Source organism: Lemur catta, chromosome 12 (assembly GCF_020740605.2).
Source record: "Lemur catta isolate mLemCat1 chromosome 12, mLemCat1.pri, whole genome shotgun sequence".
NCBI classification, from domain to species: Eukaryota; Metazoa; Chordata; class Mammalia; order Primates; family Lemuridae; genus Lemur; species Lemur catta.
In genome coordinates this window covers 63396651-63420174 of record NC_059139.1, presented here as the reverse complement: position 1 = coordinate 63420174, position 23524 = coordinate 63396651, and the positions used below count along the sequence as shown (strand labels likewise).

General features: G+C 35.0%; 1 protein-coding gene across 1 annotated transcript in view; it reads left to right on the top strand.

Annotated features, from left to right (window-relative positions):
• Window positions 1-23524, top strand: part of KIAA0825 (KIAA0825 ortholog) — a 353138-nt gene that overhangs the window by 96977 nt on the left and 232637 nt on the right. The window contains exons 10-13 of the mRNA XM_045566564.1: window positions 109-259; window positions 4478-4668; window positions 6995-7177; window positions 16961-17071. Of these exons, the coding sequence (XP_045422520.1) occupies window positions 109-259; window positions 4478-4668; window positions 6995-7177; window positions 16961-17071 (636 nt within the window). The remainder of the gene's footprint in view (window positions 1-108; window positions 260-4477; window positions 4669-6994; window positions 7178-16960; window positions 17072-23524) is intronic.

The following is a 23524-nucleotide window of genomic DNA, read 5'->3' as shown; positions in this document are numbered from 1 at the left end:
AAATGAATGATTGATATCTAATAATCAAAACCATTTGTAGTACTGGAGATTGTTACCTCCTACTGCACAGGCCTTAAATCTCTCTCTTTGATCATTCTCTCTGAACAGACCCATATTCCTGGTGCCTGTCCAACGATATCAGGAATTCATCAACACTCTACAGTTTCAGGTTACGAACTACTGCGTCAGAGTTTGTGCTACAAGCATTTTACAGGATGCTGAGAGCCACCACTGGGATGACTACAAAGCTTTTTATGAGGTGTGAAGTTAAGTTTACTATCCCTCCTTTTTACACAAATATGTTTTACTGCCTACCTGCTTTCTGGCTAATTAGAAACATGAGCTTGGCATTACTAACACACGAAGGCTGTTAGGATAATATTTTTTAAATATTGAATTCGTACTTAGGAAAAACACTGTTTTTCAAAACCTGAAATAAATTAGACATCAGAACTCTCCTTCTGCTTAAAAGTAAAAATAACTTAATTTGAGCTGCAATGTTGCAGTGCTAAATAAACTGGAATATAATGGGATACTATGAAAACTCAAAGAGATAGCAATGCCAAAATGCTACAACCTTGTATTTTTTCCCAAAGCTACCAAGTTATGGTTATCCTTGAATTTTTTTCTTGTTATATATTTCCATCTGTGTTTGATAAATACTTTTTATTAAACAGCTTTATTCTTTATACTTCTTTTTTTCCTTCTCATTGTATGTTCTTATGAGTACACTTGAAGACCCGTCTGATCATTTATAGCTTACCTATTTTCATTTAGCCCGCGTTTTGAAATCCCAAATTTCTAGCAAATTAAAGCCTAATGATTCCCAATGCAAGCATACCCAGTATCAATTAAAATTATTCATCATTAGATTTCATTAGTTTCCCTTCCCCTATACCTCATTGATTATACACAGACCACAGTATTTTAAATTCCTTGAAGTTGATTCCAGGGCAGGGTGAAACATTTATAATATCTCAATAAAAGGTAATCAGGGTTTTAAAAAAAATTCCACAGTCAAGCCCAGCTTCATTAGCTTTTTGATTTCACCCTTTCCTCTGGATCAGACTGTGTGACTTTCATTTCTCAATGGTCCTAATCACTATAGAGTATTGAGAAAAGCAGAGTGGAGTTCTATTCAGTAGAGTCACTCGTGTCCCTCTCCTGGCACTCAAGGTTCCCGTGGCTCCATTTATGCCTGAGATATTATAATAAATGTTGCCACAACACAGACGAGCAGCTAATAAGAAGCTCTCGTAAAGGACTTTCCACTTTTTCTAAGGCCGTTTCATCTCTCCTTTAGAGGCCCTTCCCAGATAGTTTTTCTTTTTGCAAGAGCGTTCATACAGGGTTTTCCAAACCTGACATACTTCAAACAGTAGTGGTAGCAGTGAGCAGAATGAGAAAAAGAAAGTGGTACGGTGCAGCTGGTAGCCTGAGATAAGAATGAAAGTATTGGTCTTCCTCTCTCCTGGCAGCATCTCAGCTTCCTTATTTGCCTTGAGGTAAACAGAGAGGTTGAAAATCAATCCATCTCATGTTTCAAACTATTTCAATATGTCACTGTACTAATGAGCAATTTTATACGATGTTTTCAGCGAAGAACAGGTATCATCTCACTATATGTTCAACACAGGGGCATTATGTTTCCTCTTATGCAAATTGGGAGCTAGAATAGTTGTATAGTATAAATAATAAGTGGATGCATTGAGAACCTGTTATTGAAGTTACCAAGTATTTTTTAAAGAAACACCAAATTACTATGTAACATGCAGCTCTTAGATCTTATGACAAGGCTTTAGCTTCAAAGACAGAAATAACGAGATAGTTACCCCGTGATTACATGGTACTGTAGCTTCCGTATACTTACATGGTCAGTAGTTACAATTTAATTGCAGAGTTACTGGTGGTTATTTATGCTCAGAAAAATAAAGTGATACTGCTTTTCTATTTACCAAAAATAAGAACCTCCTAAAAATAGCACATATTTAAAACTGTTTTGACAACTGAAGTACCTGGCATGGTTTTATCTCACTTACTGCACCCCTTTTTTCTCCTCTCCTCATTATTCCAACTGATTTGTGAAACAGAACTAGAATGTTTATCAGGCCTGTTTTGAGAGGAAGGGAGATGGTATCTGCCTGACTAGAGGCAAAGGGTAGGCTAGAGATCTCCGGGTAACCTATCGCCATGTGCAGAGCATAGTAAAGAAATAGTAAAAGAATTTACAAGATATGGAGCAATACTTGCTCATGTTTTGTGATAGCAAGTGGGCCCTAGATACATTATTTCCATTTTCTAAACTGTCAGGTTGAGAGTCAAAGAGTTCTGTATCTCTCTGATGAGGTGTTGGTCAGATGGCACAGTGGGTGTTCAGATTACATGTTTAAAATTAAGCTTTTAGTATAGTTGACATCTGCTCAATTTTAGAAACTTGTGTTTTCCAATAGTCAAAGAATAAAGAATTGTCTGTTCAAAGATAATATTGAGTGGCTTCTATAATAAAGCCCAGCTGCTTGTTTCCTGATATATAATCTAAATAAAAGCTCACATCTGTTTACATTATAGTGGGTCTGCAAAAGTAACAGATGTTTACTAGCAGACTACTTTTGAAATGACAACAAATAGGGAAACAGGTCAGAACAATAAATGAATCCCATTTAGTTTAATGAAAACCCTTGGATACATTGAAGTTGTATGAATTTTTAAAAGAATTTTTAGAACAAAGACCAGTTTGGAATATTTTCAAGTAAACATGAAGTTTATATTTTCAAAAGTCTTAAAAATGAGGTTTTTTACTTTTAAAAGAAGAAATCTGTATGCCTAAATTTTCTCATTTATTGGTAAAGGGTAGCTATTAAGGAAATTGGTTTTTCATATTTTGAAAAATATGAGAAATCATGTTAATCACTTTATAATTAGCACCCATCCATTGCCATAGGGAAAGTCTGTGTAAATCATTCATAGTATTCATTACATCAGCTTGGGTCAGTTTTGCTTTAATTTACATGCAACATAGAAAGTATGAGAGAATGAAGCTTTAAAACTCCTTTCTTAGTTTAATAAGTATTCATCATAGAACACACAACAAAGAAACCATAAGAAATTATAATTTCGCTACTTCAGCATCAATTTTATAATTTCTTTTTCTTAAACGGTTTAGATGCACATCCAATTAGGAAGTCAGAAGCCAGTTGCCAAAGTCCCCTCCAGTTTGAACTTGACTCTGACATTTTGATAACCAAGTTTCCTACCCAAGGAATAACAATTCTACTCATTTATAAATTCCACAGCAACTGCAAAAGATTTTAGTAATCAAGTAACTATCAGAAGAGTAATGTATAGAGAAAATTCTAAAAGGAGTATCTACATAAGAAACTATCAACTTTTGGTACAAAAGAACAGCAGATTTTTTTTAGCTGACATTTGTTTGAGAAATATAAATAGTGAGCAAAGCGGAAATTTTAAGTCAAAGAGAATTACTTAAAGATATGATAGGAAATTTTACTAGTTTAACTTTTGATATATTAGCATAATCAGGATAACACTTGAAGAGTGCATTCTCTTCTTCCTATTTCAAATAATCTTTTGATCTAGTTTGAAGAAAATGAGGTCACACTACTAGCATACCTCCGGGATTGCAGGTTACGTCAAGTGCTTGAAAATCACTTGAGGCTACCTTCTCCTTTCTACCTGTTCCCCTTGGCCTTGGCCATTGTGAGGTCTCCTTCTGCAGTCAGGGAAAACTTGGCACACCGGAGAGATCTGTAGAGGGGTGGAAAAGAATGAGAATATGGCCCTTGGAAGTATGAAGTACCATAAAAATACTAAGAAGTAATGATACGTTCATTGTTCATTACAAAATCTTGTAAAATTAGACTATTGTAGTATCTGCTGCTAGTATTGTTATTAAACAAATTTCACCAGAGGCAAAATAGCCTAATGTAATAATCTTCAATAGTTACCAATCTCCCTTGGTTTCAAGAATGTTCATAAGACTATAGTATGCAAGTTTATTTTTGTTCCTGTCATTTCATTATAATGTGAAATCTGAAGCACTTATAAAATTACCTCAATGATGCTAATAGAAAAATGTATCTATTAAAACAATTTAAAACAGATTTTAATTTTAGAAGAATCAGTCCACTATCTTAAACTAGTTAGTATGACTTGTTCAGCAACTACAAAGCTGATTGTTTAAAAGTAAATATTAAACCCTAGGCTAGGAGTAGGTAAATCAAGAATATCCTAGGTTAAATGGCTTTGCATTAGAATATCCACTCTTGTAATTGAAATAAAACATACGTTCCTTTGTCAATAAGGATGTTTTACATCTTGTCAAAAATCTTTCTTGGTCATCTAGTGTGTCAAACTCTCCAGCTATTTCCTTTCAGCCTAAACTAATTAGGTTGATAGGAAGCAAATTGACATTTAGGAAGATGTGATTCTGTTGTTTAATGTGTGATGGTTTTGTCAGGGGGAAAGATGCTCCTTCTCAATCCAGATGTGGCATTATTTCTGCTGGGCTCTTCATCACGATCTCTGGACCATTCTGTCCTCTAAGTTAGCCCAGGAGATTCTAGCAGAAGTGCTGGAGAAATCTTTGGGTCTACTGGCCTCCAGATACGCTCGGGCCCATCCCAGTTACAAGAGAACTCCGCAGATAAGGTAATTGAAGTTCTGAAAAAGATTGTTCCTCAAGAAAACTTTTTCATCCGTTTGTCTAAAGCAGAATGTTATTCTGAATCTCATGACATTACTCCTTGTATATTTAACATGTTTCTAACATCTGAAAGGAAATCATATTCAATTCTCCTGAGGTACTTCAGCAGAAATGTGGAACCTGAATCAAAATAAATTTGCTCTTTTTTCATCTTAAAATTGTATATAGAACCTACTTGTTTCTAAAAAACGATTCAAGATGTCTTGTAATCTAGGACATATATATACAAAGTTTAATGAGATAAAGAGAGAAAATTAAGGCTCTGAAATGGAGAAAAAAGCAGCTGTGCTATGCTGGAGCAATGTTTCTGTGCAACCAGGGGATTTTAGTTGTTTTTTTAAAGCCTATAAATAGAAGGTTATCTTCATTAAGGAAATTGTTTTGTCCAATCATTTTTCTCCTTAATATATTCTAATTAATTCTCTCCTTTTTTCCCTTATTTTTTCATTTCTTTTCACTGTGTATTACGAAAAGTCAGTTCAACAAAGTGTGAAATCACAGAAAATGAAGAGCAAAGTTACTGAGCATTAAATAAAAGACTGAATTATAGTGCAATTCTGTGAGTTACCTAGGCAATGAATATTATACAGATGTGCTTACATGACAACAATGGTCTATATGAAGAGGAGGCTTTTCGTTAAATAAATACTCTATCTAATGTGATTAAGACCTTTTAGGTATACAAGATTTTTTTCAGATATATTTGAGGAGGAACCTACAGACATCAGAGGATTTTTTTTTAATTTTTTTGCAGGAGAAATCATTTCCTGATCATGTTCTTGTAAAGCATGCTGCAATTTTAAGGGCGCTTAGGTCCTGCTACAGTGTTTCATAAATATGGTATTTTACACAGGCTGTTTTGAATTACAGACCAAGCTTTTTTTTAAAAAAAAAAAAAAAAAAAGGATTGAGCTCTGAAGAATAGATGGAAAATTCCTTTTGAGAGCAAAGAATACCTTCATTCTTTTCCTTATGTAGTATAAATCACTTTTGACTATGAGCTGGCAAGTCATTATGAGATATTTGTGAAATCAGATTTACTGTTAGCTCATGAAATAGGTAGTATATTTAATTAATTAACTGTACTATAGAGACTTTTGGGTTTTCTTTTCTGGGTGGTTGCATAAAAATGCCATACAATGCTAGAATTATTGCTTCTGGTTTTTGTAAGTAAAATATATAAATATTTTTATTTAAATGGTTATTCCTAAACCATCATTATTTTAGAAATCAGATTATGTATATGTGTGTACATACATATATCTTGGACTAGTAATTGTTTATTTAGCAATTAGAGAAAGTGTATGCAAAGTACAATAAAACCTTCCTAAAGGCTATTACTGCTTTTAATATTTCAGTTGCCTCGAAGTATTATATAATCCAACCACATATACAACTTATAAGTGTATTATATATTATTAATGTATATAAATTTAGTATATGCATAATAAATTTGAGGCCAAAATGTCATTTTAAAAGATGCTTAAACTTATTTTTCTTCTTATCGCTTCAAAATTTCCATCTTCTATTTCTTCAACTCTGAGTTTAAAAGAAAAAAATGGGAAATTAACTGAGGTATGTTCAATTTAGTCATATACCAAAATAATCTTGAAACAGATCTTTGAGTCCCTATTAAAACTCAAGAAAGATGGAAACAAAGAAATAAGTCTATGAATAAGATAAGCAATACAGCATATTTTCACAACTTTATTTAATATTATAAATTTCTGAAACTATAGGCTTCTGCATTTGAGCTTCTGTTGTCATTTCTTCTCATCTTCCACTCACTGAGAGAACATGTTACCAACTGTGTGAATTTTGTTTTTGACAGCATACACATGGGTGAGAGAACTGTTTGCTACCAAATTTCTACCTATCATATTTATGTGGATAATAGCAAATTTTTCTTTTCATCTAGCTTCTTTTTGCCCAATGTAATTTCAAGGAAAGTCTCTTGACTTTCTTGAACAGAATCCTGACAATCCAAAATAAACTTTTTTTCTTTTTTAAAAAAAAGCACTCTTAGAACATTATTCTAGACCTCACCATTCTTAAGGATAATGGTATTGAGTCATCTAACACCTGGAAACTCAAAAGGTATCTTTGATGCTTTCTATCTGTTTTTGATCTCTGAAGCTCTGCTATCTAACCAAATCTTTCTATTCTTACATATGCATATAGTACAAGAGATATGGATGGAAGTCTATATACCAAGCAAAGAGATTATTTTGTTTAACATGATTTTTTTTTTCTTATTTTTCTTTCCATTAGACTTGATGTCACAACAATTTTAATATGCACTGAGAACATGTTATGGTCAGTTTGTACATCTGTACAGAAACTTCTGAAACCTCATGAATATACAGATCATAAAATTTTAAAAATTCATACCCATTGTAATAATCTATTTACAACATTAGTCATTTTGACTTCACCATTAACAGAATTATACAAGTAAGTATCAAATATATTTTAACTATCATGATATACAATATAATGTGATTTAACAAAGTTATTTTCATATACTGAGTTGTGTGAGGTAGCAAGTGGAAATTTCTTGATATGCATTTCTAATATTGTGAATTGGGCTATTTTATAAAATTAACACCAACCAATAGCGGTTTCTTAATTCTCAAAGCAATTTAACCCAAAATGTGTTATATATATATTGGTTAATTCCATTCTGTTAAGTTCCAATACATTCAGGAACATTTTGAGCTTCACTGTTTGAGTTGTTTAAATCATCAAATTATATTAACAGATTGATTATTTCAGTCATTTTGTGATACTCTATGAAAAAGAAAATCATATCTAGTTGGTTTTTGCTCTTTTAAAAATATACTTTAGTTTCTAATTGTATATAAAGTGATTTATACTCTAATAAAAATAAATTTTTTAAAATGGTTCTAAAATATACCCAAATCTTAAAGAGATCTAATCACTCCACAACTTTCAGTTAATCTGCCATAGATTTGCATTTTTAATATTAGTCTCTAATGTCTTAGCTAGTAATGGCAAATTGAAATAGAAATAATTAATTACATTGAAAAATGTTGAAATATTTAGCTCAACAAAAAAATTTAGAGAAATCTAAAAATTTTAACCTACTTTTGATTTCTGGTTAATTCGATTCAAATTTGTAATGATATAGAAGAAGTTGATATAGATTTTTTTTTTTTTTTTTTTTTGAGACACACTGGTGCTCTGTCTCTTGGGCTAGAGTGCAGTGGCATCATCATAGCTCACTGCAACCTCAAACTTCCAGGCTCAAGTGATCCTCCTGCCTCAGCCTCCCGAGTAGCTGGAACTACAGGTGTACACCACCATGCCTGGCTAATTTTTCTATTTTTAGTAGATATGGGTCTTGCTCGTGCTCAGTCTGGTCTGGAACTCCTGAGCTCAAGCAATCCTCCCACTTCAGCCTCCCAGAGTGCTAGGTTTACATGTGTGAGCCACTGCACCCGGCCTTGAAATAGATCTTATAATAAAACATTAATACCATTTTGTTTAAACCCTCCTCTAAAATTGTCACTTTTATCTTGAAAGACTATTTTGTATGTTTTTCGTTTCTTGGATAGTAAAAACTTCACATAATATTTCTATTTCTTAGGATAAATAGGTAAAGTATTCCTTTTCATAACATTCCAGTAAGAGGATATATAAATCTTGATTTTCAATGAATTTGAGACTTTTGTGTTAGATATTCTGAGAATAATTAACAGCCTTGATTTCAATTTTCCTATAATTTTCACCTCTGACTTTCAATAAACCCATTGTTTACAGATTGTTCTTTTTAGCAACCCAAGTTAAAAACTACTTTTAGAAAACTGCTTTCAGAAAGGGGAAAAAACAGTGAGATAAATCACCATACGGTTGAGATTATATACATAGTGGTTCATAATCATAAAAAGCTCAAGTCTAAAGCCTGTAATAAATCCTAGGAAACTAAACTGATTTACCATAGATGAAAAAATTGCTATGCTCTCAGTTCAATGGGTCATTTCATCTAAGAGGAAGGCCCTGTGAAAATCAGGAACAAAGTTGACAAATTTCATGGATTGGTCATGGTGAGCAATATTGAATTTCATGCTTTGTCACAGATGAATTCAAAAATTTTAACCCCCCAATGCATTTGTAAAACAAATAAATTATTATCAAAGATTGCATATTTTAATAATAATGTAGCATACATTCATTATTGTTAACCTATGACCTTTTGATACATTTTTTAACAACTATGCAAGTACTCAAATCTCTGTGATTTGTGCATTAGATATTGCACTGTAACCTCATTCAGCAAATTTAAATTGCTAATTTTAACCAGGATTACAGAACATTTTACACCAAGCACTGCCTCTGGTTTTTCTTAATGTAAAACACAGATAGCTATATTGATTTGAAACATGAACAGAAGTCTAGGCACACTTTAATTCTTCCTTAATATTTCTCAGTTCAAAAAAATTTCACAAATTTTATGAATTCATGTGGATTTAAATTTTATGATTTTTTCCTAGACTGTAAATCTAATCTTTGAAATACGCTTTTTCCTATTGACAAAGGAAATCTACAGGGCAGCATGTTTTTCACCAACTAGGGAGAAATATATGTGTTGCAAGAATGCTATCATTGACTTACTGAGCTTCTTTTTACAGCCAGGATATGAAGTTGTCATAGTATTAGTATTTTAGAAAAAATTGTTTCTCTATCTCACATTAAAATATTAAACCATAGAGTTTGAGGAATTGGTGAAAAGTAACAATCAGATATTTATACTATTGAATTTTTATAAATCGTACCTGACATTTGTCACTCTGTGTGATATGCCCTTTTAAAAGGTGACTGCCTTTATTTCAAGTAGTTCTAACAGATAAACTCAATGTATTTTTCTTTCTAAGCTTAGCGTAGGACCACCAAATCCCAGGGCAGGCATATATGATTTTAAAGTCTTTTCAAGAAGAATGAAACCTGTTTGCAAAGATGTGTGTTCTTTTTTAACTTGCCTTTGTAGATTTCTGTTAGAAATGTTGTAAAAGGAGTACTTTAGATTTGTTCTCCAGGGAAAGCAAGCTGCTGAAACATAAAATATTCATCATGTATTTTCCAAAATGCTTATCACTTGTAGTCCTTTTGTAAAAGTGGTTAAACTGTACAGTCAGAAACATATTCACATGCATGTTCATACACATATCCACACAAAAGTTTCATATGTTGCATTTTGTGTACCTAGACTATTAGTTTTTGTTTGTGTATGGCAAGTTAAAAGTTATTTGCTAGAATCTTGGGTAAAAGCAATTTAGTTTCAATTCAACAAATATGGTTGCCTCCCTAACTCCTATCATAAAGCACTAGGGATACAACCTAATATCTGCCCACAAGCAATTTAAGAAAGTCTGATAAAATTTTTAATGTTGAAATTAAATAGTACATTTATATATAGCCAGATATTTTGATATGCTATATCAAAATTCCTAAAAATAGAAACTTTTTTAAAGTTGACTGTTGCCTACATTTAATAAGATGGAAGAATGGGATTTCAGTACAAGTGCCAACATAGCAAGCAAACGTGGAGGTCATCAGAAAAAAGCCAGAATGTTGATTACTAAGCCAAGGAATAGCAGATTTAGCCTGGGGTACCCTTGGTGTCATGCATGAGGCTTTTGAATCACAAAATTCCAAGGTATTCCAGTGCTGTGTCTATAGTTCTATTTCAAACTGTTAGGTCTTTTGAGGTTATGGTCTTACCTGTTCTTTGGTTGGTTGGTTTTTAAACTATTTCACTGTCCCTCACAAAACAGAATATGTTGAACTAAAACATTGATACCTCCAGAGTGGCTGACACATTTTGGAAAACAGTTAAAGGCAGTTCCTCAAAATGTTAAGCATAGAGTATGCTTATGTAAACTGTTGAGTGTATGGTCATATGACCCAGCAATGAAAACATATGTCCACACAAATATTAGTATAGGAATGTTCATAGCAGCATTTTTCATAATGACACAAAGTGGAAGCAACCCAATGTCCATCAACTGGGGAATGGATAAAGAAAATGTGTCATATCCGTACAGTGGAATATTATTTAGCAGTTGCAGCAAGTCCTGCCATGTGCTACAACAGGGATGAACCCTCAAAAACATTATGCTAAGTGAAAAAAGCTATATACAAGAGACCATGTATTAGTTTATTCCATTTATAAGAAATGTCCAGAATAGGCAAATCCATGGAGACAGAAAGTAGATCAGTGGTTGCCAGGGGCTGAGGGGAGGGAGGAATGGGGAGAGACTACTAATGGGTACAAGGTTTCATTGGAGGATAAAATGTTCTAAAATTAGCTAGTGACAAAGGTTACACAACTGTGTGAATATAGTAGAAACCACTTACTTGTATGTTTTAAATGGGTAAATTTTGTGGTATATGAATTTTATAAAACATTAAAAATGAATAGAGACTGAATGGAAGTAAAATTAAAATATTTAAAATGTAAAAAAAAAAAGTGTCTGGCAGAATGCAAAATGATCCAGAAAGTGAAGTGTTTTGTCTCAGCCATTTTGTTTAGATTTAATGATTCCCTTTGTCCACCTTCCTCTATTTTTAAGGGGAAATCTCTTTTTTAAAAAATGCAAAATTAAGCAGCATTATGTGTGGTCCTAGTAAGGTAAAACACTGCAAAAGAGCCAGCATTAACTTTGGAGAAGCCTGTGCCCTGACTCTCACTGTTTGGCTGCTACTGTACCCCGGGGTCCAGTCTTGTTCTCTCTCCACCATATGCCCTGTTCTCAGCCTGCCCTTTGTCTGTGCACCACCCAAGATTGCTCTTCACAGATGGTCCTTTCAACTAAGCAAGTTCTGACAATATCTTCCATTCATTCATTCTTTTTTTTAACTATGTACCTACTATGGGCCAAGCATTGTGCCTGTCATTTTCTCACCTCAAATTATCATTTTCTAACCTCAAAGAGTTATTTTCATCATGAGAAATTCCAGCCAAGGGGCAGAAAAAATGTGGGGAGTCATACTTTTCTCCGAATGTCTTACCTTGATCTCTCTCTCAATGACATTTAGGCAACTTCTTACAGCCTCAGGGGTAATGCTTGTTTTTGAAGGCAGAGCAGTGACTTATAAATTCTGTTTTAAATCTTGAATTTTGTTATTTCTACATATTCATAGTTAGTTGTCTATGATTTTAGAAAGGCTGAACATGTCCTCTGTTATCCCAAGGTTTCCAGTGCTGTCTCAAGAGTTGAGTTGCACACTAATTCTGCTTTTTCTAAGGCTGTGGTCTTCTTTTGGTATTTTTATTTATTGAGTACTTCTGATGGCCCAGGCACCATGGTAGGCATAGATGACGCAAGAAGTCTGACCTGACCACTTCACCCCCCTAGAGCTTAAATCCTTGGGATGCCTTAATTCCACCATGGAGGCTTAGCCCATTAGTGTCATATTATGAGACCCGATTCTCCTGGGAGGGTAACCAAAAGCTGGGTGGCACAAGAGAAGCATAAAACCCACTAATTCTTTTTAGCTTATCAATTGTTCTAACTTTTGATGTGCATTGGGTCTATCTCATTCCAGCAGCTGGCTGCAGAAGCCAAGGAGCCAACCAGTTTTGTTAAAGAAAAAGGAAAGAGGGCAGCATAAGTGTAGATCAGAAAACCAGGAGAAAATAAATTCAAGACAGAGTGCTGGCATGGTCAGCCCAGTGGCAGTGTGATGCTAAAGCAAGGGAAGGGGCATGGGCTGGTTGATGGAAGGGCAAAGGCAAGGAATTTTCCCAAATTCACGTTTTTCCCCAATTTACTTTTTTGCCCTTAAGCAAAGCCATCTTTACAGTCTGTTAATTTGGGAATGTGAAGAAATGTGTTCTGCTTCAACCTATAGACAATTATTTATTTTCAAAGGAGTATTTAAATTTGCTTGGTATAGTAAATTCTTTTATGTCTCGTGGAAAACATTATTCTATGGTTATACGATTGTCTTTTACTCTCCACTATGAATTATTTAGAGCATCCTCCCTTTTAACTGTATACCAAAACATCATTAGAGGTTATCTAATAGCTAGCTCATCATTTCATTCTCCCATGGAGGCTTGTGGGCCAATTTTCACCATGTTATACTCTCCAGAATAATGAAACTAATTTGGGATCTTGCTGTGGAATTAAATGCTCGCACAGATCCCACTCCCTTTGAGACCATAAACATCTGCCATAATAGCTCTTATAGCCAAATAACCTCACTATAACTGGTATGACTGAGAAACTGTCAGTGGAATAAAAGAGTTTAAGTACTGGCAGAAATGTTCTGGTAAATACTGTATTGCCAGTGGCTTGTAGTCTAAGAAATTTTGGCACCAAATAGCCATTCCATTATTATTATGTCCTCCGTTATTTTTTCTAGTCTTGAGGATCAAACTGTAGCTAGGCAACCATTTAGACTATTAGAATTTCATGTCATTTTTGAAATAAGCATAGCCCTTCTTAAGAACTATTTGCAACTGTTGTCATCATATTGGCATCATATGTATGTTGAGCTCTTATTGTCCATGAGGTGCTTTGCTAAGTTTTTTATATAATTATTTCACTTAATCTTCACACTGACCTTGTGAAGTGATTATTATTTTAATCCACATTTTACAAATGAGAAAACTGAGGCTAAATGAATTGCCAAACAGCATTATCTATCTAATAACAGCACATCCCAGATACAAACCCAGGCTGTCTGGCTCTGGTGTTCGTGCATGCATCCATACACTGCCTCTAAATAGCCATCCCTTGGGGTATGGACCTTACCCTTGGGGTATGGAGCAAATTAAAAAAAAAGTAAATGTAAAAGGATTGGAGGTAGAGTTAAGTCCTGTGAAGAAACAGCAAAATAAGGGCATAGAGAGGGGAGGGGGTGGTGAAAGGGATGTATTTCAGACATGTAGTCAGGGAAGACATTGTAGAGAAGGTTCTGGGGTAGAGGTCATTCCAGGTAAGGTATTCATTCTTTGAGAAATGAGGTAGCCCCCAGATACCTGGACAAATGGGGATTTATACTCAAAGTAGGTGGAAAAGTAGGCATAGGCTCTGACCCTACATCTCTTTGTCCACATACTCCAGTCTCCCCTGCTTGCCCATCAAGCCCTCCATGTCTGTCCCATCCTCTTCCCCCAGGCTGTCTCTTTTTTGAGACTGCCTTTCTCCCCAAACCCCTTGCTGCAGCTTCTCGTCACATTACACCAGTACCTTCCTCTCCCTAGCTCCCTTGCTGTTGCATGTCCCTCCCCCAACACCTCCCTTTCTTGACCTGTCTATCCAGACTCTGGTACGCTGCTGGAGAATATCACTTGGCTCTCCTTTTGTACCTTTTGGAAATCTCACTATTTGTCCAATCTCTGGGCAGCTTCTTCTTCCATCCTGAAGAACTTTGGTCAACCCCCAACCTTGCCCCATCACATTGATAGCAGGTGGCCTTGAGCCTCTACTTCTCTGCAAAAATCCATACCATCATGAATGCACTTTAACTTCTTATCTCCATCCTTAGGTCTTTTGGTCCTTACTCACCTCCACATCCTTTGATTGGTCTCTGATCAATGTGTGTCTTTTACCAACTAAAGCAAATATTTTCACTTGACCTCTTGATCACATTTACCTCCTACTCCATGGCCTTTTCTGTCTCCTGGCTCCTTCCTCCAAGCATCTGTATTAAAAATTATTCCTCCTTTACTATTGTGTTTCCCTCCTAAAACAGTTTGTACTCATTGTTTCCACGTTTATACCTACCATTCACTCAATGCACTGCAATTGGACTTCTACTCTCATGCAGGGGTGGGGAACCTGCGGCCTTGGGGCCACATGTGGCCTTCTGGATCCTTGAGTATGGCCTTTTGACTGAATTAAAATTTTGGATTCAGTCGAGGAGCTGCACTTGGATATCTGGGGGGCCACATGTGGCCTTGAGGCTGTAGGTTCCACAACCCTGAATGGATTCTCTTTCTCTTATCCTCTTTGCAGCTTTTAACATGATTGGCCATTTTCTCTTCTCTTGGCTTCCCTCATATCACCTTCTCCTGTCTCTTTGCCTACTTTGATTATCCCTTGTTGGTTTCATTTGACTGTTTCTTTTTCTCACCCCTTCCCTTAAATGTTCATGCGTTCCAGAGTTTTGTCCTTGACCATTTTTTTCATCTTATACTTTGTTTGGGTGAATTCATTCATTCCTGTGGCTTCACCATTATGCTGATGACTTTCACATCGGTCTCCTCAAACCAGATATCACTTGTATGTACTAGATCAGTAAATCTAAATTCTTATGTATGCCTCTTTTTGGATGTACGTCAAATATCTGCAGCCCCTTCAACATACTTAAAACTAAGTAAAATACCTGCAATTCATCCTAGGATTTTCCCTTTTCCTTAACTTTCTGCTTCTATCTTTCCCTTCATGCCATCACCAAGCCCCTGTCATTAGAAGATGAATATTATCAGTTCTGTTAATTTAACACTTTTTATATTTGTTGTCTACTTATATCCTCTTCTGTCTGGTCTACTGCAATGTCATTTTCATTATCTCCCTTCTTCTTGCCTTCATCTCCTCCAATCTGCTCTCCTCACTACTGCTGAAGTGATATTTATAAGATATAAAACTTCTGGTATTATTTGCATGCTATAAACTCTTCAGTGATTCCTTATTGCTGCTACAAGGTCTAGACTCCTTAGAAAACCGTATCTGGCCTAGCTTCTGCCTACCTCTCTAGCTCACACAGTGGAATGCAAAGAGTGGAAATAACACAGCCTGACTTTGAAGCCTATTTAATGAATTTTTGTTTTGATATAGAATTTAGTGAGAAAAAAATGGCTTTCAATGAAGAAATGATATATTAAAAGTCTAAAAAAGTTCCAAGTATATTTAATTAGACAATGCTCTGCTCAGTAAGACAACCAGGGGAGAGAAGGGTGAAATGTGGAAAGTGTGAGGATACAAGAAGCAAGATGTGGAGTGAAAAGATAGGGGTGAGTTTTCAAAATCAAATTCTATGTATCATTTAGTATCAAAAGACACTATTTCCTCTGTACTATATGTAAAGAGAGATAGTGCCACTTCAAACAATTCCACTTCTAAAATGTTCCCAGTCATCACATTTAACTCTATGTAGGCAAATATAGTCTCCTGTTACTATAAAATTTTTATTAGCTAAACTATCTGCTAAAGATTTTATGTAACAAATCCTTCTTAATGTCAAGGTTTAGAGTTGAATTTGATCTAACCTAGAAAATATCATAGTCAGTTCCCAAAGACAGTTGTAGATCAGGTATTCTAGCCAAATTATTCTAATTTTGAAATCATAATCATATATTTTACAATTAAGTTCTCTTTACAAGTCCTCTCTAGACTCTTAGGAGCATACCAAATTAATTTTAACTTTTCATTTATTGTTTAGTATTTATAAATCACTTTAAAGATTAAAAAGAGGTACCTTCAGCCAAACATTTTTGTATTAATGAAGCAAATATAAAATATTGGTATTTATTGGATCCAAGTTGAAGAGGATACAATGGGATATCTAAATACTACTTATGGGGTTATAAGTGTTAGTAGTATTCATTGTACTATTCTTTATGCATTTATCATTGATGAATTTTATAATGTGAGATTTAAAAAAAAAAAGATAATGGTATTGTTACACTTTCCCAGAGTGTAAAGATTGTTATATGGAGGCTCCTAAAGATCCTAAGTCTCAGCTCATGGTTTTCTGTGGCTGTACTGACTTACCTACCTGGCCCCTGAGTCACCTATTAACATAAATCTCAAGTGGATGAAGTGGGTGCAATGTCCTGTCTAGCACAATATCATTTGTGTAAAAATCATTAACTGAGGCTGAGCACAGTGGCTCATGCCTGTAATCCTAGCACTTTGGGAGGCCGAGGTGGGAGGATTGCTTGAGGCCAGGAATTTGAGGCCACCCTAAGCAAGAGCAAGACCCCATCTCTACCAAAAATAGAAAAAAATCAGCTGAGCATTTTGGCATACACCTGTGGTCCCGGCTCCTTGGGAGGCTGAGACAGGAAGATCGCTTGAGCCCAGGAGTCTGAGGTTGCAGTGAGCTATGACGACGCCACTGCACGCTACCAGGGGTGACACAGTGCGACTGTCTCCAAAAAAAAAAAAAAAAAAATCATTAACTAAATACTAAGTAAAAATAAAAAGTTATTTCAGTGGTCTTCGTAGTTAATATGTCCTGTATAATTACTTGTTTCCCTAGGACTTTTCAGCATGGCATGGATGAGTCAGCTTCAGATTCCTTAAAATCATATTTTAAGCAACCATTACACTGGATTTCTTGCATATCACATTTCTACCCTACTTTACTCAGGTAAGTAAATGCCTCTAAATGCCATACTATCTATAATTCTATGATTCCTTTTAAAGTTTAATAGAAACTTTTATCTGTGAATGTAAATGCATCTTACAAAAAGAACTTACAACTTATTCACAATAGGCAGATAAGTAAAGAGTATTATTTCTCTTTTTTAAGCTCAAGAATTTAAGGCACAGGCCTCATAATAATTCTCCTGGCTTATAACTTTAGTGATATAATAGAAAACTGTAAATTTTTAAAATTTAGTTCTATTTTAAAACACATTCTTGATCCATGACTGGGGATTTGACAGTTCTTTGGCTAATTATCAAACATAGACAGCCAAACTGGATAATTCACATAACTAACTCAGAGCCTTAGGTAGAAGCTGAGAGAGAAGTAACTTTTAAAATTATGAATAGGATCTTTCACTTATATTTTTTAATTAGCAGTGTTGAAAAAGAAGAAAAATCATTTAAAGTAAGAAATGTACTTCCAGAGTAATCTGATGACATTTTGTGGCATTATGTGGAATGGCAGTTTGATTCTTTGCTAAATATATCGTTGGAAAATACCTTTCTTTGGCATCTGAGAATAAAAGTATCATGTATAGCTAAAGGAGATATAGTTAATTCCCATATATTCTTGATTCATCATGGACATACACTATCAGCTATTTCACCATCTAAGCTGACTGACTATGTCACTCTCTTGAGGAACAAGAGTGCCACCTGTAAATAGAGAGCATGGAAACCTCATACACAAAAGTCTCTACAGACACAACAATCATATACTGCTTGCCTACTGTGTGCTTATCCCCATGTGGGTAATGAAGAATCCAAGATTAATAAGACAGAGACCCCTTCAAGGACCTCAGTATATTGTTACTTCACTTACATATAAAACTCTGTCAATATCTCTGATTAATTCCTTATGATTGATTCCTAGAAATGGAATACTCTCAATACTCTGTCACCTTCCATGTAAATATATTTTGTATCATTAGGGATTAAATAGCCAACTCTTTAACGTTCGTTATTGCAAAAATGACAAATTAAACAGCTGGATCTCTTACAGCATGAGTTAACCAAACAAGCCGTATCATTCACTTAGGATAATGGCCTCCAGTTCCATCCAAGTTACTGCAAAAGACATTATTTCATTCTTCCTTATGGCTGATTAGTATTCCATGATGTATATGTGTGTATACGCACATACACATACATACACACACACACACACATATATATATATAAAACATTTTCTTTATCCACTAATCAGTTGATGGGCACTTAGGTTGATAGCATATCTTTGCAATTGTGAATTGCACTGTAATGAACATTTGGGTGCAGGTGTCTTTTTGATGTAATGACTTCTTCTCCTTAGGGTAGGTATCCAGTAGTGGAATTGCTATATCAAATGGTAGGTCTACTTTTAGTTCTTTGAGGAATCTCCATACTGTTTGCCATAAGGTTGTACTAGTTTACATTCCCACCAACAGTGTATGGGCATTCCCTTTTCACCACATCTGCGTTAACATCTATTCTTTTTTGACTTATTAATAATGGCCATTCTAAAAGGAGTAAGGAGGTATCTCTCTGTGGTTTTAATTTACATTTCCCTGATGGTTAGTGATGTTGAGGATTTTTTCATATGTTTGTTCACCATTTGTACATCTTCTTTTGGAAAAAAATCTGTCATGTTTTTGCCCATTTTTGGTGGGGTTGTTTTTTTCTTGCTGGTTTGTTTCAGTTCTTTATAGATTATGGACATTAATCCTTTGTCAGATGCTTTAACTGATTTTTATTGCCTGCCTATCTTATATCTGAAACCACTGCAGTTATCCCCCTTTTAGGCATAGCTCGGTAAGACTTCTGCCTCCAGGCCTGCTCAGTTTAACTCCGCTAGAAGCATGGGAAGTCAGCATGAAAATGGGTTTGTCCTTCAAATATCTAATTCTTGTATTTAGCTTTTTTTCTCCTTTCTATATCTAAAGCAAGTGAAAATGCAAAAGAAATTTCTTTCTTTCTGCTTCTATTTAGTAACCAATCTCAACTATTATCCTAACACAAAGATTAGAACATGGGATGACTATTTAGCCCATAGTGGAAATGCAATTTGATGCATGCTTTCTGGAAGGCAGTTTAGTATAATAATATGTATCAAAAACTTAAAAATATTTTTTCTCCTTTGTCTAGGAATTCCATTTCTAGGAATCAACTATAAGGAATTAATCAGAGAGTCTGACAAAGCTTTATATGTAAAGATATCTATCAAAGCATTATTTAAAAGAAAAAATGGAAATAAACTTTCTATAGTAGAGTATTAGATAAATCAGTTATGGGACAGCCATATGATAGACTACTGTGGAGTCATTAAAAGGGTGGATTTTGAAAAATATTTAGTGACATAGGTAAATAATTTTAATTTATATTTAATGGGAAAATATAGGTTAGTAATTATGAAATCATCAAAGTCAGCCCAATTTTTAGACTAGTATGTACGCAACAATGCCAAGTGTTTTACATAATTATCTCTTTTCAGCCTCACACACCAGTTCTGGAGGTAAGTATTCATGTGCTTCTTTCATGGAAAGCAAAGTGCTATGTAGGTAGCAACTTTCTGGAGAGACCAAAACTGGAAGACCAGGCTCTGAACCCAGGCCTGTCCCATTCTAAAACTCAAGCTCTTGACAACTATACCTCCACCTTTCAAAGGAAAAGCAATTCAGGGTGATTTTAACAGGTGTGCATGAAAAATCATTCCCTGTACAAATAAAATTGTCAGTTATTCATTATGTAAAGTTTCTTTTTTATGGTTTAACTTTTCAGGGCCTCTGATATGCTAGTATATAAGGTTTATCTCTGCTATGGTTTGAATGTGTCCCCCAAAGTTTGTGTGTTGGAAACTTAATCCCCAGGGCAACAGTGCTGGGAGGTGAGGTCTAATGGGCCTGTGTCACATGGGCTCTGCTCTTGTGAATGGATTAATGTCACTATAAAAAGGGCTTGGAGGAATAGGTCCACCTTCTCTTGTCCTTCCAACTTCTGCCATGTGAGGATGCAGCAAGAAGGCCCTCATCAGATACTGGCACCTTAATTTGGACTTCCAGCTTCTAGAACTGTGAGAAATAAATTTTTATTCCTTATAAATTACCCAGTCTGTGTTATTTTGTTATAGCAGCACAAAATAGACTAAGACAGTCTCCAAGGGAGGGATCTAGTATGCAGATTCCCCAAATTTGCTGGATAAGAGAATTCTTGTTTCCCAGGGAATAAACAGTTATTGGAAGGTGGGACATAGTTCAGAGGTGCTGAACTATGCTATACTACCATATATAGAGTATAAAAAAAGTGTGTATAGAAAAACAAATATTGAAAGGATATATACTGGAGGGTTTATAGTTTTATCTCTGGGTGGTTTGCAATTGATTGCAAAGTGATTTTAATTTTCATTTGTATAGTTCTTTATACTTTCCAAATTCTCTATAATTTAACTTTAAAAAACTTTTTAAAAAGAAAATCCATTTTCTTTGATTGCTTTTTTGTTTGCATGGCTTAATCTATAAAGATGATTTCTATTTCTAGCTCTATACCTCTAGCTCTGAGTGCTTACCTATATCCCAAAATTATATGTCCAGCTATTCATATTTCTTGAAAGACCCACTGTACTACTGAAAACCCAATACGATGTCCTCAACTGATCCTTTCTTCTCCTCTTCCCTCATCCTCCACATAGGGAGCCTTTTCTTTTAGGAGCGACATTGTTCTTAAATGCTTCCAGAATAGAATCTTGATCATGATTTTCATGTTAAGCTTTTTTTTCCTTTATTCTTAGTCTATTATCATGTTCAGTTGATTCTTCCTCCAAAGTTCTCTTAGGACCCCCACTTCTCTCCACCCTATTATAACAACCTTAGTCCATCTTACTACTATTTAGCATGTTTAAAATACTGTTTTCATTATGTCTCTCTCCTGCTCATAAACCCATAGTAGCTTCTGCTTCACCCTCACTGTCACTGTTGGCTTATTTCCTAGAGCACCCAACAGTTTTTTCTGCTCCAGTTAAGTCAGTCTCATCATGTGTCTTTAAGACTCAGTTATTTCCTACTTCTAAATTTTTAATTTGTTGCTTATTCTTGGCTTCGGGCCTTTACTTATATAGTTTTCTCTCTTAGAATACCTTTGGTTCTCTCCTGTGTCTTTCTCAATTCTCCAGGTAAGGTATGGTATGATCACTCCCCCCACCGCCACCACTAAGTGTCATATTTTCTGACAATTATTCCTTACTAGGCCAATATAATCTGCTTAGAAAGTCCTGACCCATGTGATTTATGATCCAAAGTGCTCAGAGCAGTGGTGCCATCAGAGGAACCCATGGCAGCAATAAAAGTACTTTCAAAATTACTTGAGTTACTGATTTGCATTTGTTAGACATTACAGTGGGGATACCTAGACCACCATCAGATGACCTTAAAAATGTCATCTTTCCCTCCATTTCTCTTACCTATATCAGCTGTCTCTGTGAGTCTTTCACCTCCAAGTTACCCTTCAAAACTTGATTTTTCACCTTAGCAACTAAAATGAACTGTTCAGGGAAATAGAGGGGTTGGATAATGACAAACTAAAAATATATTAGAGAGGGGGAAGGCTGAAAGGAGAAGTAACTGAAATAGTTAATATTATAGAGGATCTTAGTAGTTTATTAATCTATTTGCTTACTTATTTATACCTATACATTGTTTCAGAAACAGTCAGCTTTTAGCAATATTAAATAAAGATACTTAATTAAAAGTAGATGAGAAGGGAATGAAAGAGCAAAGAGAAGAACATGAAGTTAAGACTTAAAATAAGAATTAAGGCCAGGCACGGTGGCTTATAGCTGCAATGCCAGTGACTTGGGAGCCCGAGGTGGGAGATAACTTGAGGCCAGAAGTTTGAGAACAGCCTGGGCAACATAGCAAGACCCTGCCTCTACAAAAAAAATTATGCAGGCATGGTGGCATGTATCTGTAGTCCTAGCTACTTGGGAGACTGAGGCGGGAGAATCTCTTAAGCCCAGAAGTTTGAAATTGCAGTGAGCTGTGATCATGCCATTGTACTCTAGCCTGAGCAACACAGGAAGACCCTCTCTCAAAAAAAAAAAAAAAAAAAGTTAAAATGCATATACAGCAGTATGGACCATAAATCTGTCTATAAGCTTACTAGAGAAAACTGTGAGATATATAAATGGATAAACCCTGAATTCTTCATGTTCTCCTAGAACCCTGGGAATAGAGTTTAAAAGAGTTTATTTTAGGGAAAATACATGTATTTTCAAAGCAGTGAGTAAAATGTACTGTATTCATTATCCCTAGCAGTGGTATAGGCTAACAGTGTGGGTTGACTTAGAAAGGGTAATCAGTTTCATAACAGATTAAACTAAGGCACTTAGAAAATATATTAGTCTCAAGGTTAACACTATGACACCAGACTGTGCTTTAATACAAATTTTCAAGAAAGAATGCTATCTTGGTTAATTATAGTATATTGCATTATAATACTTTTTATAATTTTCTAAACTTTTATCTTCACGTGGTTTAAAATTTTTATTCTTCCCTTTATGAGCAAACATGGTTTTTAAAATATTTCCAAATATTTTTCAAATCTTCCTTAGCTAAGTAGGTAATAACTGAACACTGAATCCAAGCTGCATAATCAGTGTGAATAAACAGTCCATTCATTTTAACTGCTCGTTTTCTTTTATGAGGACAACATGATGTTTTGATTTGTGGCCAGTCCATCTTGAGCTATAGATATTTCATTCCACTGTGCTTTTGTTTTGACTAAACTTTTATTCAATGTAATCCTGTTTTGGATTTATACTAAATAGATTGAGCTACTTTGGCTTCGTTCTATTATATGCTAGGTGGGTCTTTCCTTTTATTCAGTTCAGCAAGAGGTATTCTTCATTCCTTCAATAAATGCATTTATAAAACTTTCTCCATGTAAGGCATTGTGCTAGGTGCTAATGGTGAGAGAAGAGGCAGGCAATGAAGTCTGAAAATTCCCTTTCCTCCTATTGTTACATGTTGGTGAGGAATACAACTAAGCTTGTGTATAATAGCATACAATACCACTGTTCACTTCCTCCATCTTGAGATAGTCTCCTGATTTCCTCCTGAGATACTCACTCACTTTCCCATTATCTTCCCTGTTTGCTCTGCAAGTTCATCTACTTTATCATGGCCATTAAATATTGAATGTCTTTGGTGTTCTATCATATAACCATTTTTTAGGTGATGTTATTCTATGGCTTCCTGTACTCCCTATGTGCACCACCACCACCCCCTCCCCCACCAAATTCATATCTCTAATTTCAACCTCTCCTAAAACTATAAACCTATGTATTTGTGGGTGCCAACTATACATGAATACCTTCTTGGGGTTTATACCTGGAGATTACAAAGACACTCCAAACTCAACATGA